This window comes from Moschus berezovskii, chromosome 10 (assembly GCF_049115385.1).
Source record: "Moschus berezovskii isolate FMDL1 chromosome 10, NW_MosBer_1.0, whole genome shotgun sequence".
Taxonomy (NCBI): Eukaryota; Metazoa; Chordata; class Mammalia; order Artiodactyla; family Moschidae; genus Moschus; species Moschus berezovskii.
In genome coordinates, this window is record NC_142469.1 from 98022737 (window position 1) to 98039593 (window position 16857).

The 16857-nt window shown below is 39.7% G+C and overlaps 1 protein-coding gene across 7 annotated transcripts in view; it reads right to left on the reverse strand.

The window, feature by feature from the left end:
- Window positions 1–16857, reverse strand: part of IPCEF1 (interaction protein for cytohesin exchange factors 1) — a 173241-nt gene that overhangs the window by 93010 nt on the left and 63374 nt on the right. For 6 of the 7 annotated variants that reach the window (XM_088840841.1, XM_055432854.2, XM_055432849.2 and 3 more), the window contains one exon: window positions 3815–3867. In XM_088840841.1, coding sequence (XP_088696967.1) covers window positions 3815–3838 — 24 coding nt within the window. In that variant the 5' untranslated portion in view covers window positions 3839–3867. Of the gene's footprint in view, window positions 1–3814; window positions 3868–16857 lie in introns of those variants that run through there. The other variant, XM_088840839.1, reaches the window with a different exon arrangement.

A 16857-nucleotide genomic window follows, 5' to 3' on the forward strand; every position in this document is an offset into this window, starting at 1 on the left:
GGTTTGGGGGTGGAAACCGTGTTCAGAGGGGCCGAGTCACATCACGAAGGGCCTTGAAAATTATGCTGGAAAGTACAAAGTTCATCTAAAAGTCAATGGAAGCCATTGAACAGATGGAAAAAGACAAGCAGAAAAGTCACATCTACGTGTAGGTGAATCCACCCTGGCTGTCGCTGGGCAGGTGGAGGTTAGTTGAGGGGTGGTAAGGAGATAAGTGCAGAGAGAGGCAAAGAGCCCAGTGAGCAGGGGGAGGGCAAGTGTTGCGAAGATGGGGAAATACTGGGCTGTTGTTACATCTTCTGGAAAAACCCGAATAGACTTTTTGGTCAACCCAACATTTAGGTGTTAAAACAGACAGAACCTAATGAGCTAATCCTTTAGATTCTGTGTGAAGCTTTAGCTTTGAAAATCCTGCTGCTTCCCTTCAGAGGAGAGAAAATCAGAGGCAAGAGAAAGATACTATCAGATAACAACAATTCAACAAAAAAAGAACAGTGCTTTTTTACTGTGCACATAATAAAATTTCAAATGCGTCGAGTCTAGTTCTTGAACTAGCACTATTTACATACCACTTCAATGATACCTATCATGTCGGGATCAATAAAAGTCCCTTAGAAGTTTCACCCTGCACCTACCAGGTGGTGGGCTCCTCCTCTAAGTACCCCAGCACCAAGCAAAGAGCTCAGCACATGCAGTTCAATACATGTTCCGTTCCGTTCCGTTCCGTCGCTCAGTCGTGTCCAACTCTTTGCGACCCCGTGGACTGTAGCCTAACAGGCTTCTCCGTCCATGGGATTCTCCAGGTAAGAATACTGGAGTGGGTTACCGTTTAATTTGAGATGTCAATAGGTCAAATGTGTCAGGCCTACCAAAACTACCTAGCATAAAAATAGGTCTCTGGTGCTACATTTTATTTAGAGAACAAATGACAGCAGAAAAAGGAACTAAGTTTCTGAATGGAAAGATAAGGTAGGGTAACCACTGAAACGCAGCTGGAAGAAATGCTTGCGAGAGATAACTCAGTGTTCCCAGCCAGACACTGACGGCTGTGAGATAAAAATAACAGGGAAACTGACACACAAGGAGAGCTGAGCTGATTCAGTCTAGGGGTGGAGGATGATGGCTCATGAAATGAGAAAGACCGAAAAACAGTTCCCACCAAGAAGAACAGAATCCACTTGTGCCCAGAACCAGAAGGGAAGCAGGTTACATATTACAGTGGTAATAGTCCTAGATTGGGAGTTCCTAGATTACGCTAGTCCTTGGGTAATCATATCTGCCATCTTTGTTCAAAAATCCAAGGCTATACAATTTTTTTAAAGACATGGAGATTTTGTCTTGTTTCAACTCACCATTAAATCTCCAATTCCTAAGTAGTACAGTGGCTGACACATAATAAACTCAGGAGAGGTAATCAGTGAACATTAAATGAATGTTTCAATGAATCAATTTATTCATTTGAAGTCCTTCAGTTCAGTTCAGTCGCTCAGTCATGTCCAACTCTTTGCGACCCCATGAATCACAGCATGCCAGGTCTCCCTGTCCATCACCAACTCCCGGAGTCCACTCAAACTCATGTCCATCGAGTCGGTGATGCCATCCAGCCATCTCATTCTCTGTCATCCCCTTCTCCTCCCGCCCCCAATCCCTCCCAGCATCAGAGTCTTTTCCAGTGAGTCAACTCGTCCTTAGGTGCTCTCATTATCTTAATTTCCATTTCCTCTTAAACATATAAGACGAACTCCTTCCAGCTGGAAGATTACATTTTTTTTTCATCAGAATTAAACCCTGCATTCTTTCTCAAGGATTCAACAGTCCTAATTCTTTCTTTTCATGCCATTTCCCAAATAACACATACACATGCTTATAATCACATGCACTTTTTCTTTTTAAATTTCTTATAAACTTTGGATACTCTAAATCTGAGTCTCCCTGATTCTGTTTTTACAGATCTGTGACCTCTGTGTGCTTTTGCCCTTGACCATAAGACCCTCCTTTAATATCCTGTACACACAGCTTTATATCTAATCCTAGCAAAAATTTTCCATTGCAGCCACATTTATTCTCTTAATTGCTCTTCCCTGTCTTCACTGTGATTATTCATATTTCTATTATCAAACACACACCCATTCATGTGCAAAAAATCAGACTCTCCTCTTTCTGCAAGTTTTAGATAGTGAATTTCCTAGGTTGCATAAGCGACTATAATTTTCATTTTCATTTTTAGTTATCTGCACCCTTTCTCCCAAACTATCCACCATTTTTCATCATTAGCAAGGATTCCCTCAATTAGAAGGAGCAGCAAAACAAAAATGCTCTCATTGCCTTCTCTCTCTCTGCAATATGAATTGTTATCAAGCAGAGAATTAATGTGCTGTTCTGCTTTTTAGTAAGGTAGCTCTTCCAGGAGCTGTCTAGTTCACTCAATTTCTCTATCGTTAGAATACAACCTGCCTTGACATCCATTTCTTAATGTGCATCAGGAAACCACTGTCCACGTTCCCTATTTGGCAGGAAGTCTATTCTATATTTTCTCAACACCGCACTTCTGCTTCTGCTTTTGGCTTTACTCCAAAAACTCTGTTTTATGCATTCATCATGAAGTCATTAGATCTGTCAAAAGATGCACACCATCCAATCCCACACTGCACTGCATCCTCTTCTATTTGAAGTGTCAAGTTACTTATACCAACTTCTCTATTTTCCCTGCATAATCAACCAATAAAAGGGCTTCCCAGGTGGCACTAGTGGTAAAGAATCTGCCTGCCAATACAGGAGACAGAAGAGATGCAGATTTGATCCCTAGGTCAGGAAGATCCCCTGGAGGAGGAAAAGGCAACCTACTCCAGTATTCTTGTCTGAAAAATTCCAGGGGCAGAGGAGCTTGGTGGGCTACAGTCTGTGCATCCCCTTCCATCTGAAGTATCATGTTACATCAGCATCTCTGTTTTCCCTGCATGAGTTTCCTCATCTAATAGAGGAAACTTGCTTAATCGACTTACTTTATTTATGGCTATAAAATTATTTTAAAAGGAACCTATAATTTTGGCATAATAATTAGCAGAATAATTCCCATAGAAGTTGCATGAGAGGTTACACTATATCAGAATTAATTTAAAATAGAGATAAATTTATGTACAGTATGTCAAAATCGTGGTTATGTTTCATGATATTTAAACAGCTAGGGGTCTTAAACAAATGCTTGGTGATCATAAGAAACTTTAGAACTCTAACAAAGGGATCATTTAATTCTATTGTGTGTGTTAGTCACTTAGTCGTGTCTGATTCTTTGCAACCCCATGGACTATAGCACGCCAGGCTCCTCTGTCCATGGAATACTTCAGGCAAGAATACTGGAGTGGTTTGCCATTTCCTTCTCCAGGGGATCTTCCCAACCCCTGGATCAAACCCAGGTCTCCTGCACTGCAGGCAAATGCTTTACCATCTAAGCTACTAGGGAAGCTCTTTCATTCCATTATGACTAATGAAATGGACAATAAGTAGCTGCCACTGCTGCTAAGTCACTTCAGTCGTGTCCGACTCTGTGCGACCCCATAGACGGCAGCCCACCAGGCTCCCCCATCCCTGGGATTCTCCAGGCAAGAATACTGGAGTGGGTTGCCATTTCCTTCTCCAATGCATGAAAGTGAAAAGTGAAAGTGAAGTCTCTCAGTGGCTCAGCGACCCCATGGACTGCAGCCTACCAGGCTCCTGGACAATAAGTAGCTAGTGTCAAACTTAAAATCAGCCTAATTTTTTATTCATTCATCAAACTGACGATACTTTAAGTCTGAATACTCCAAAGAATACTTACAAGCTCACTGCCATCAGTAGCCATGTATGACGTCAGATTAGTAGAAACAAAAGCTAGAAGAGAAAAAGCATTTTCAGTTAAATGTTGGAGTAAATCACTCTTAAAAGTGTATATCTTCTTGACAGGAAGAAAAGCACTTGTATTTTGATTGATGAATTTCACAATAAAAGCAATTCATTACAAGGCCTTTTAATTCAGAATAAGCCAACTGTTAAAAACTGAGTTCATAAAATAAACCAGAATTTTAATTGCACATGTGTCAGTATTTCTTTCAAGTCTACACCAAGTATATATTATCTACTTAATATTGTACTATGGGCTTCCCTGGTGACTCAGCGATAAAGAATCCGCCTACAATATGAGAGACACGGGTTCCATCCCTGGGTCAGGAAGTTCCCCGGGAGAAGGAAATGCAAACCTATTTCAGTATTCTTGCCGGGGAAATACCAAAGACAGAGGAGCCTGGTTACAGTCCATGGGGTGGCAAAGAGTCAGACATGACTGAGCAACTAAACAACAACAATATTGTATCATACATAAACATACATTTTTGAAAAGTGAAAATATTTTCATCTTCACAATAAACAACGTAATGTAAGATGTGGACATATCTGATCCATTACTATTGTTCTAATGGTATTAACTGAACAATTTCAAAAATGTAACCAATCCATCAGCCTCAGAAATCTCAACTTTAATATGAAGATGAGCCCCCTTTGATGTATTGCACTTTGTACTGGATTACCTGAGAAACAAGACACTCTGGTTTCAAGAAAAGAAGATGAAAACAAAAAGAAGAAAACCTCATATCCTCACACTAAGAAATAAAATCTCACATCTTCAGACTTTGATAAGCAACAAATTTGTTAAACATCCACAAGCCGCTGAAACTCTCTGCAAAGCAAAGAGCCTTTCACCTCTTCCCAGTGACAGATCCACACCCCATGTGACTTTATTTCTTACACCAATGGTCCCCAAATTCTGAAAAGTGCATAGCCCTTCTTTATGTCAAAAATGCTATGTTTATATTACATTGATATGAGTAAAACATTTATTTGTAAAATGCCAAAGAGAAAAACCACAATAAAAAAAGACTGACCAATTTACTTAATTTTTAACTCACTTGTTTAAAAACTACAGTAAAACATAAATGGAAAATCAAATCACAGACTGGTGAAAACATTTGCAGTATTCATTTAATATGTAAAAATCAGCATAAACAGTTCTCTTATTCACCAATAAGAAAATAATAAGTAGACTGGGAGACCAAGACCGTGTAATAGAAGGACATGGAGCGCCCCTCCTCCCACAAATACATTAAAAACACATCTTCATGTGGAACAATTCTCACAGAATACCCACTGAATGCTGCTTGAAGATCTCATAGAACCAACACTGCAAGAAAGACCACCACATAACTGGGTCGGAAGAAAGGACGAAAGAAAGAAGCTTGGGATGGACCTGAGTTATGAAAGCGTCTCTCACTCTGGGACTCTTCAACCAGATATGGAGTTTCAGGGGCTCAGAGGAGGACGCAGTGGCCAGCCTGCAGGAGCAGGACAGACAGAAAGGTGCCCAGAGGTTCCTGGCCACCTCACTGCATGCCCCAGCCTGAGATGCATCCCTGGTGGAGGGCATGGTGGCAACTGGTTGCTGGTACACGGGACTTCAGCAGACAGACCCAGGAGGAGATTTGATTTGGATGCAGAGACAATCCCAAGGGCCTCAAGAATGGTTCAGGCCACTGGAGGTGTGTTTAGGACCAACGGGAACCCTATTTGTCAGTGCACATGTGAAGGGAGTGGCATGGCCCCCACCAGAGCAGCTTCATCCTCAGCTTGCTCACAGAGGGTACAGCTCCACTACTATAAGCTCTGGGCACACACAAGCACGTGTGGGTGGCCCACACGCAGGGTGGGGCTGAAGTCTGAACTGATTCCTGGTGGGTGCGTGACCTTCACAGAAGATTCAGGCCACTGGCAGCTTCCTGAGCGTGGCACCAGAAGGACTTCCAAGCTGACTGCCGGCCCTTCCTTTGCTGAGGTGAAGCAGAGGGCAGTTTCGGCAACAGTGCGCTTCGTGAGCACACACAAGGGTGACAGGGAGTTTCACAGAGAGCATGTCCCAGTGGTTAGCTCTGGCGGAAGAATACCCACGGGCTCCTTTACCAGCAAAAGCGCGCCAGTCCTGCCTACCTCACACTGCAGCTTTGAACCAGATCTGAGAGCTTCTACTCCAACAGCTGGAGAACAGGCCCTGCCCTTGACAGAGCTATGACAACCGCAGAGCAAAGAGGAGACCCCTCCAACAACCAGTGCAGCCTCTGGTCACCACAACATAACCTTCACCTCCTAAAAAGGGGTACTGGCTTGCATACCCCCAAAGAACGCTGTGGCAGGTATCCATACCAAAAGCAGCCCTGGCATCAGTGAGACTCATATAGAATGTTCCCACACAAAAACAGCCCTTCAGGACCACAACAGATAACTGCTTCTCCTAAACTGAGTCACAGAAATATAACTAAAATGAAGGAGCAGAGAAACTATTCACCAATGAAAGAACAAGAGAAATCGCCTGAAAGACCAAATAATGAAACAGGCTTTTTCGGTTTACTAGACCCTAAGTTCTGAAACTGCAATACTTTGGCCACCTCATGCGACGAGTTGACTCACTGGAAAAGACTCTGATGCTGGGAAAGGTTGGGGGCGGGAGGAGAAGGGGACGACGGAGAATGAGATGGCTGGATGGCATCACCAACTCTGTGGACATGAGTTTGAGTGAACTCCGGGAGTTGGTGATGGACAGGGAGGCCTGGCGTGCTGTGATTCATTGGGTCGCGGAGAGTCGGACATGACTGAGCGACTGAACTGAACTGAACTGAAGTTCAAAAAGGAAGTAATACAAATCCTGAAGAAATTGAGAAAGACTGTTGCTAGAAGTAGGGGTCACTGTAACAAGGAACTGGAAACTATAAAAAGGGCCAATTAAAATTAGACAGCTCAACAGCCAAGATGAAAGCTGAGTTAAATGCAATAAATAGCAAACTAAACAATGCCAAACAAAAAAGTGACCTAGAAACTACCCAGTCAGAAGCGAAAACAGAAAAATGAAAAAAAAGAGGGCAACATCTGAGACCTATGAGATAATATAAAGCATGCCAATCGACACATAATAAGGGTACCAGAAGGAAAAAAAAGAAAAGGGGATCAAAAATGTATTTGAAGAAATCACACCTGAAAACTTCCCAGACCTAAAGAAGGAAACATATCCTGATACAGGGAGAAAAGAAAAGAAAAGTCAGAAAGAGGAAATAAAAAAGCAATCTCTTTGAAAATCATGTCAAAAAAATAAAATACCTTGAAATAAACCTGATCAAGGAGATGAAAGACTTATACACTGAGAACTATAAAACATTGATAAAGGAAACTAAAGCCGATTCAAAGAAATGGAAAGATACCCCATGCTCTTGGATTGGAAATATTAATATTATTAAAATGACCATACTATCCAAAGCAATCTACAGATTCAATGCAATCCCTATAAATAACCCATGACATTTTTCACAGAATTAAAACAAACAATCCTAAAATTTATATGGAACCACAAAATACACAGAATTGCCAAAGCAATCCTGAAGAAAAAGAACAAGAGGCAAGACTCTCCCAGACTTCAGACAATACTACAAAACTGCAGTAATCAAAATAGCATGGCAATGACATGAAAGCAGACATATGGGTCAATGAAACAGAATAGAGAGTCTAGAAACAGACCCACAGACCTATGGTTGATTCATCTCTGTCAAGAGAAGCAAGAGCATACAATGGAGAAAAGAGTCTCTTCAGCGGCTGTTGCTGGGAAAGCTTGACAGCTGCACGTAAATCAGTGAAGTCAGAACACTCCCTCACACCATACACAAAAAGGAACTCAAAATGGATTAAAGACTTAAATGTAAGGCTAGAAACTATAAAGCTCTTAGAGGAAAAGATAGGCAGTACACACTTTGCCATAAATCACAGCGATATCCTCTTTGATCCACCTTCTAGAGTAATGGAAATAAAAACAAAGATAAACAAATGGGACCTAATTAAACTTAAAAACTTCTGCAAAGGAAACAATAAACAGGATTAAAAGACAACATGGGAGGATATTGAAACAAATGAAACAACTGACAAAAGATTAACCTCCAGAATATATAAACAGCTCATACAGTTCAATGTCAGGAAAAGAAAAAGCCCAATTAAAAAATGGACAGAAGACCTAAACAGGCATTTCTCCAAAGAAGACATACAATAAACACATGAAAAGATGCTCAACACCACTAATTATTAGAGAAATGCAAATCAAAATTACAATGAGGTATCACTTCACACCAGTCAAAATGGCCATCATCAAAAAATCTGCAAACAATAAATGCTGGAGAGGATATGGATAAACGGGAACCCTCCTACACTGTTGGTGGGGATGTAAACTGATACAGCCATTATGGAGAACAGTACAGAGAGTCCCTAAAAAACTAGGAAAAAATCTACAATATGACCCAGCAACCCCACTACTGGGCATATACTCTGTAAAAAACAGAGTTCTGAAAGACATATGTACCCCAGTGTTCATTGCAGCACTATGTATAGCAGCTAGGACATGGAAGCTATCTAGATGTCCACAGACAGATGAATGGATAGAGAACATGTGTTGCATATCTACAATGGAATATTATTCAGCCATTAAAAAAAACAAATTTGAGTCAGTTCTAGTGAGGTGGATGAACCTAGAGCCTGTTACACAGAATGAAGTAAGCCCAAATGAGAAAAACAAATATCATATATTGATGCATGTATATGGAATTCAGAAAAATGGTATTGATGAACCTATTTGCAGGGAAGGAATGAAGAGGCAGATGTAGAGAATGGACTTGTGGACACAGTTGGGGAGGGAGAGAGAGGGATGAATGGAGAAAGTAGCGTCAACAAATATGCTATCATGTATAAAATGGATAGTTGGTGAGAAGTTGCTGTATAACAGGGATCCCAGTCTGGTGCTCTGTGATGACTTAGAGGGGTTCAATGGGGGAGGGGAGGGAAGGGATAGATGTATAATTATGGCTGATTTGCATTGTCATATGGCAGAATCGACACGACGCTGTAAAAATTAAAAAATAAAAAAGATTTAAATACAAGACGTGACACCATAAAACTCCTAGAAGAGAACACAGGAGTAACGTTCTCTGTCATAAATTGTAGCAATGTCTTCTCAGGTCAGTCTCCCAAGACAAAAGAAATTAAAAAAACAAATGGGCCTAATCAAACTTAAAAGTTTTTGCACAGCAAAGGAAATCATAAACAAAACAAAAAGACAACCTATGGAATTGGAGAAAATATTTGCAAATGATACAACTGACTAGGGATTAATTTCCAAAATATGAGAATGGCTCATACAGCTCAATATCAAAAAAAAAAAAAGGAAGAACCAACCCAATCAAAAAAGGGCATAAGACCTATTCATAAATAGACATCTCTCCAAAGAAGACATATAAATGGCCAACAGGTACATGAAAAGACACTTAACGTTGCTAATTATGACAGAAATGCAAATCAAAACTACAATGCAATATCACCTCACACCAGTCAGAATAACTATCATCAAAAATTCTACAAATAGTAAATGCTGGAGAGGATGTGGAGAAAAGGAAACCCTCCTACACTGTTGGTGGGAATATAAATTGGTGCAGCCACTGTGGACAATAGTATGGAGATTTCTTTAAAAAACTAAAAATAGTTACCATATGATACAGCAATCCCACTCCTGGGTCTATATCCAGAAAAGATGAAAACTCTAACTTGAAAAGATACATGCACCCTACAGTAGCCAGACAAGAAAGAAAGCTAAGTGCCCACTGACATGTGAGTGAATAAAGAAATTGTGATATGTATACAATGGAATATTATTCAGCAATAAAAAGAATGAAACAATGCCATTTGCAGTAACATGTATGAACCTAGAGATTAATAATCTTTAAGTGAAATGTCACACAGAGAAAGACATATTATTATGTCTTATGTCATATTATTATCATATTATTTCAGTTACACATCAAAACTTTTAAAATGATACAAATGAACTTATTTGCAAAACAGAAACAGACTCACAGATAGACAGAAAACAAAACTATGATTACCAAAGGGGAAAGGGGAGGGATAATTAGGAGCTTCATATTAATAGATACACACTACAGTGTACAAAATGCTGGGCTGGATGAAGCACAACCTGGAATCAAGATTGCTGGGAGAAATATCAACAACCTCAGACATGCAGATGACACCACCCTTATGGCAGAAAGCGAAGAGAAACTAAAGAGCCTCTTGATGAAGGTGAAAGAGGAGAGTGAAAAACTTGACTTAAAACTCAACATTCAAAAAACAAAGTTCATGGCATCGGGTCCCATCATTTCATGGCAAATAGATGGGAAAACAATGGAAATAGTGACAGACTTTATTTTGGGGGGGCTCCAAAATCACTGCAGCTAGTGATTGCAGCCATGAAATTCAAAGACACTTGCTCCTTGGAAGAAAAGTTATGACCAACCTAGACAGCATATTAAAAGCAGAGACATTACTTTGCCAACAAAGGTCTGTCTAGTCAAAGCAATGGTTTTTCCAGTAGTCATGTATGGATGTGAGAGTTGGACTATAAAGAAAGCTGATCGCTGAAGAATTGATGCATTTGAACTGTGGTGTTGGAGAAGACTCTTGAGAGTCCCTTGGATTGCAAGGAGATCCAACCAGTCCATCCTAAAGGAGATCAGTCCTGTATATTCATTGGAAGGACTGATGCTGAAGCTGAAACTCCAATCCTTTGGCCACCTGATGCAAAGAACTGACTTACTGGAAAAGACTTTGATGCTGGGAAAGATTAAAGGCAGGAGGAGAAAGGGACAACAGAGGATGAGATGGCTGGATGGCATCACCAACTTGATGGACATGAGTTTGAGCAAGCTCTGACAGTTGGTGATGGACAGGGAAGCCTGGCGGGCTGAAGTCCACGGGGTCACAAAGAGTCGGACACGACTGAGCACCTTTCACTTCACTCACACATTATTTAAAACTGAATCACTTTGCTGTATACCAGAAACTAACACAACAGTCACCTATACGTCAAAAAAGTATTAAAAATTTTATAAAACAAAATAATTATCAAACTAATAAGATAACAAGTGAGGGAAAATTCAAAACATAAAAATACAAATCACTAACATTGGCTGGGCTTCCCTGGTGGCTCAGAGGTTAAAGCGTCTGCCTCCAATGCAGGAGACCCGGGTTCGATCCCTGGGTCGGGAAGATCCCCTGGAGAAGGAAACGGTAACCCACTCCAGTATTCTTGCCTGGAGAATCCCATGGATGGAGAAGCCTGGTAGGCCACAGTCCACGGGGTCGCAAAGAGTTGGACACGACTGAGCGACTGAACCGAACCGAATGGAACACTGGCTACCTAATGCAAAGAGCCAATTCGTTGGAAGGACTTTGAGGCTGGGAAAGATTGAGAAGGAGAAGGAAGCAGCAGAGGATGAGATGGTTAGATAGCATCACTGACTCACTGGACATGAATTTCAACGAATTCCAGGAGATAGTGGAGGACAGAAGAGCCTGGTGTGCTGCAGTCCATGTGGTCGCCAAGAGTCAGACATGACTCAGTGACTAAAACAACCACAATATTCAGTCTCATTAGTAATGAAATAAGCTCAAAGTAAAACAACAGCCTAACTCCATTTTTAATCTTCACAACTGGCATACACACACACACACACACACACAAAATTGTTAGAAGCCAAGTTTGGTGGAGGGTGTTGAAAAGACAAATTTGTTGTTGGGATGCCCAATTATTATAGCCTTGCTGGAGGACAATTTGTCAAGGTGATGTTGATGACAATGGTGACGTTCACAATGAACGCTGACATTTGCTGAATCTTTACTATCTGCCATCAACTATGGGCTTCCCAGGAGGCACGAGTGGTAAAGAACCCACCTGCCAATGCAGGAGACACAGGAGACTCAGGTTTGATCCCCGGTGTGAGAAGATCCTCTGGAGGAGGGCATGGCAACCCACTCCAGTCTTCTTGCCTGAAGAATCCCATGGACAGAGGAGCCTGGTGGGCTACCGTCCATGGGGTCACAAGAGTCAGGCACGACTGAAGCAACTGAGCACCATACCAAACATGCAAAGAGTTTTACAATATGTTCTTAATGAAACAGTAGGGAAAATATGTGCTGTGGAACTTCATTCACTTTTTATTATAAAAATATATGTTTATATGATACAACTCACATATCAGTGCCTTGGAAGGAAAAGTCTGAAGAAATCTACAGCAAAATATGTTCATTGGGGCTCTCCTGGTAGCCCAGTGGCTAAGAATCCGTTTCTTAAACTTGTGTCTACCCATTTCAGAACCTTGGTGCATGCTCTTCAACAGTCTGGTCAATTCTCATTTAGTCAAGAAAGCTTCCTACTGTATTTATTAGAGATCAGTATCTTTTCGTATATTCTCATAGCTCCTTATCTTTTATTCATAGAAGTTCTCATAATTGTACAGAATTATTAATTTGCAATTACTTTGCGAACATCTGACTCCCACTATAGTAACTTACCTGAGGGCAGCAGGCACTCTGTCTTACCTTGTCTGTCCGTTTACTGCTCTCTACCCTGCCTTTGTATACTGGTTGATTAAATAGACATTTGTTGAGTAAATGAATTTAAAATACAGAAAATAAAAGTTCTGAACTACAGATGAGTTTCCATAAAGAAAACCTATGAATTTCAATTTTTTTTTCATTTAGTGGAATAGTACTGTCATGAATAGCCCATGAGAAATTTCCTTCCCAAACTGCAGAAGGTGGAAATGAGACTGTGTGATGTCAAACCTCCCGAGTCAGAGAGCAAATGGGCAGAAATAATATGCAAACACTGGTGCAAGGAGGCATAGGTGAAGGGACATGCCTTTATGGAGGCTACGTGAGTGTTCACTTATGTAGTTCACTTAGTGGTTTTGGAGTTTTGGTACTATATTTCCTGAGGTGGTCGACATATGTGATATCTAAAATGTCACCAAAATGATTCGGAGTGAGGCAGAAAAATCGTCAAAACAACCTAAGCTTAATCTAGTTTCTCCTCTTCCATGCAAAACACACAGCCATACTTTAGAAGAATTAGGAAGTGTCTAAAAAAAGGTAGCACCAAGATTCGATACAAATACTTATAAAGCACACAATAAAATTAGCTTGTGGAAAATAATAATAAGGCTGGAAAAAGTGCTTTGGAAGCAATAATTTTTCCATAGTCCCAACCTTTCTGAGAATATTAGTTTGAGGAAGGTGCGGTGCCTATGAGTGAAATAGTTAAAGGAAGAAGTGTTAAGTTCTCCGATGTTTTGATAAAGAATTTTTGTATAATTCCCAAGAATTAAAAATATATAAGAGCTTAACAAGGGTAACAAATAACATTTATAAATCAAGTTTCCAATTCTTTGCTTTCAACAACATTGAATAAAAATCTATTTTAAGTCTTTTAATCATTAAAAGTTGTAGTGATATTTGGCATATTCTTGGAAGAAGTTCAAAAAGTGCTCCATTCCCACCTATTTATTTATATGAAAAATAGTTTTAAGTGCTCACATACATAAAAAACAATAATAGAATCAAAACTGGTTCTGAACTCTAGTACTAGAAATAAATAATACTCATGGGTAGGGTTACATACCCAACACTTTGGCCACCTGATGTAAAGAGCCTGCTCATTAGCTTGGAAAGATTGAAGGCCAGGAGGAGAAGGGAATGACAGAGGACAAGATGGCTGGATGGCATCACTGACTCAGTGGACACGAGTTTAAGCAAACTGTGGGAGATGGTGATGGATGGGGAAGCCTGGCCTGCTGCAGTCCGTGGAGTTGCAAAGAGTCAGACACAACTAAGCAACTGAACAACAAAATTGTTACATAATTAGGAAGAAAGTTTCATCTGTGTCATTAAACACTGCATTTTCAATAGAAACATTTACCTCTTGTATTAATCATTATTTGTCAAGATGTGTAACATATTCATATTTTTTGTTAAGTTACAAACGAGTAATAATTATGACTCACTCCAAATGAAATCATTTATGGTTTAAAGAATTATGTCACTTCAAAATTTTTGAATAAATTTCACTTTAAATATATGCAATATATTGCTGAAATGTATTACAGGATTATTAATAAGTTTTAAGTGTAAAAATGTTTTATAATTGTATAAAACTCCATGAAGTATTTGAATAAAAATATGAGTTCTAGGGGGAAAAAAGCGCTACGTAAAATCTAAAACTCCAAAGATTACTTTAAAAAAATAATTAAACATATCAAATTTCTGTTTATATTGAATAAGTTATATTTAAAGAGAATATAAAATTTTGGGGGATTTCCCGGTGGCAGGAGCCATAGGAGATGTGGGTTTGATTCCGGGTCAGGAAGATCTCCAGGAGGGAGCATGGCAACCCACTCGCATATGCCTGCTTGGAAAATCCCACAGACAGAGGAGTCTGGCGGGCTATAGTCCATAGGGTCGCAAAGACATGATTGACGTGACTTAGCATGCGTGTATAACCTTTTTTCACTATCAATATTTATAATATGCCACAAATTACATCTTTTGCAACTATTCAAATGTATGACAAAAACTCTGGGTGACAACTTAAAATGTGAGGAAGTATGTAGGGTTTCCATATTATTTTATAGATATACAACCAAAAAAATGTTTTAAAATCACTGCATGCACATGGTTTAGGGCCAAACAGATCTCACTCCACCACTTAAATGTGGAAACTTAAAAAAAAATCACCTAACTTCTCTAAATAGTAAGAGCTTCATCCATTAAACAGAAATGACAATACCAGGTGATAGGATTTTGTTAGAATTAAGTGAAATATCATACGGCAGACATGTGGATGCTCAACAAGAGGTAGCAATTACCTAGAATGGGTGCAATTACCCAGAAATAGCTTTATTATAGAAAACTATTCTCCCTAATGGAGTTAGCACACAACTAAAGGGTTTGAACAAGTTAGGTAACAGGTTTCATCAAATAAAATAGCTTTCCCACTTCAAGGTTGAATAAACTCCCTAACCTACTCTCCTAGAGACATTTTTGGTACCTTATTTCAGAGTTTAAGGAAATAGTTTTCTCAGTCATATCTGAGACAATTACCTTCTTTAAAGAACAATTCCTTAACACAATAGCACATGCTTGCTGCTCCTGCTGCTAAGTCGCTTCAGTCGTGTCCAACGCTGTGCAACCCCATAGACGGCAGCCCACCAGGCTCCCCCATCCCTGGGATTCTCCAGGCAAGAACACTGGAGAACACAATGCATGCAAGTGAAAAGTGAAAGTGAAGTCGCTCAGTCGTGGCCAACTCAGCGACCCCATAGACTGCAGCCTACCAGGCTCCTCCATCCATGGGATTTTCCAGGCAAGAGTACTGGAGTGGGTTGCCATTGCCTTCTCCCAATACCACATGAGGCTTAGCAAAAACACTAAGGTCATTACTATTTTTTAAGTCAGTGAGATGAAATCAAATAAAATATTTGTATTTCTGAAATGAAATTAAACAAAATATTGTATTTCTGAAATGAAATCAAGTAAAATATTTGTATTTCTAAGTCCTGTAATTGAAAAGTGGAAATATATCTCACTACAATTCCAAAGATGAGATTGTTCCTAAATTTATTACTGGTTTTCTGGGCTGAATGTTTGTGTCCCTGCAAAATTCATATGTTGACATCTAATTCCAAGCGTGAAGGTATTTGGAGGTGAGAACTTTGGAAGGTAATTAGGTCATGATGCAGTATGGGGGGAACCCTCATAAGTGAAATTAGTGCCCTCATAAAAAGGGACCAGACTCACTCTCCCTATGTGTAGCTACAAGAAGAATCAGCAGTCTGCAACCCAGAAGAGAGCTCGTACCTGAACCTGACCAAGCTGACACCATGTTCTTGGACTTCCAGCCTCCAGAACTGTGAGAAATGAATTTCTGTTGTTGATAAGTCCCCTTGTTCACAATATTTTGTTACAGCAACCCAAGCTAGCTAAGATGCTGGTGAAGAATCGTTCCTTTTTGTTTTATCCTAACAAAATAAAAGTTCATTCTAGCAATTTATTTTAGAAATTTTTTGGTAAACTAGTTAAGTAGAAATATGTATTCTGGTCCCATATCATTTTAAAACAAGAAAATAAATTAAGAATATCAATACACAACAAATGCACTATTGATAAAGCAGACAGTTGATAATTAGCATTTTTTAACTTAAAAAAATTCACTAAAGGCAGTTATAGCTTTCATTGATCCAAAAATAACTATCTTAATTATAATCTTTGGATGATGCAGTAAAACAAGTACCATACCTACCCTTTTAAAGAAGACAATTTATTATGATCTCAAGATAGTTTTCCATTTGAAAGAAACTATGGTCTAGGCTTATTCTCTTTTTCATGGAGCCTTAAGTGAAAACAACGTAATGAACAAAAAGTTTAAAAGCCAACAGATTTATTCACAACAGGCTTATCCTTTAAAATTACAGTGTTAGCATTCAACAAGACACTCTCAGAACAGTAAATGGATTTATAGACAATCCAAGAGCATAGGCAAACTATGTGAATTATTCTTATTCCAAACACTAGAGCTCTTCAGAAACAGAAAATGCTGGTCACCCTAAAGGCAGAACTCTCAATCATCAAAAAGCATGGAAAATGTGTGACAACAAAGTACACCCTTAACTAGCAACAACACCAGCCTGTAAGCATCTTCTGTTAAGTGACTGTCCATCACAGCAACACCATGGGAGCAGGAGAGAAAATGCATCTTTGCTCAGATTAAAAAGTGAACAAAATGAAACAATCCATTAGCCTTGCTCCTTAGCAGGACATCTCTTATTAAGGCAGAGTAGGAGAGAAGGGAGCAAAATTCAAGATGCCCCCCTTCACCCCCGCCCCCCAGGAGCATGCATGCAGGGATGTATTGGGTGGGCTCAT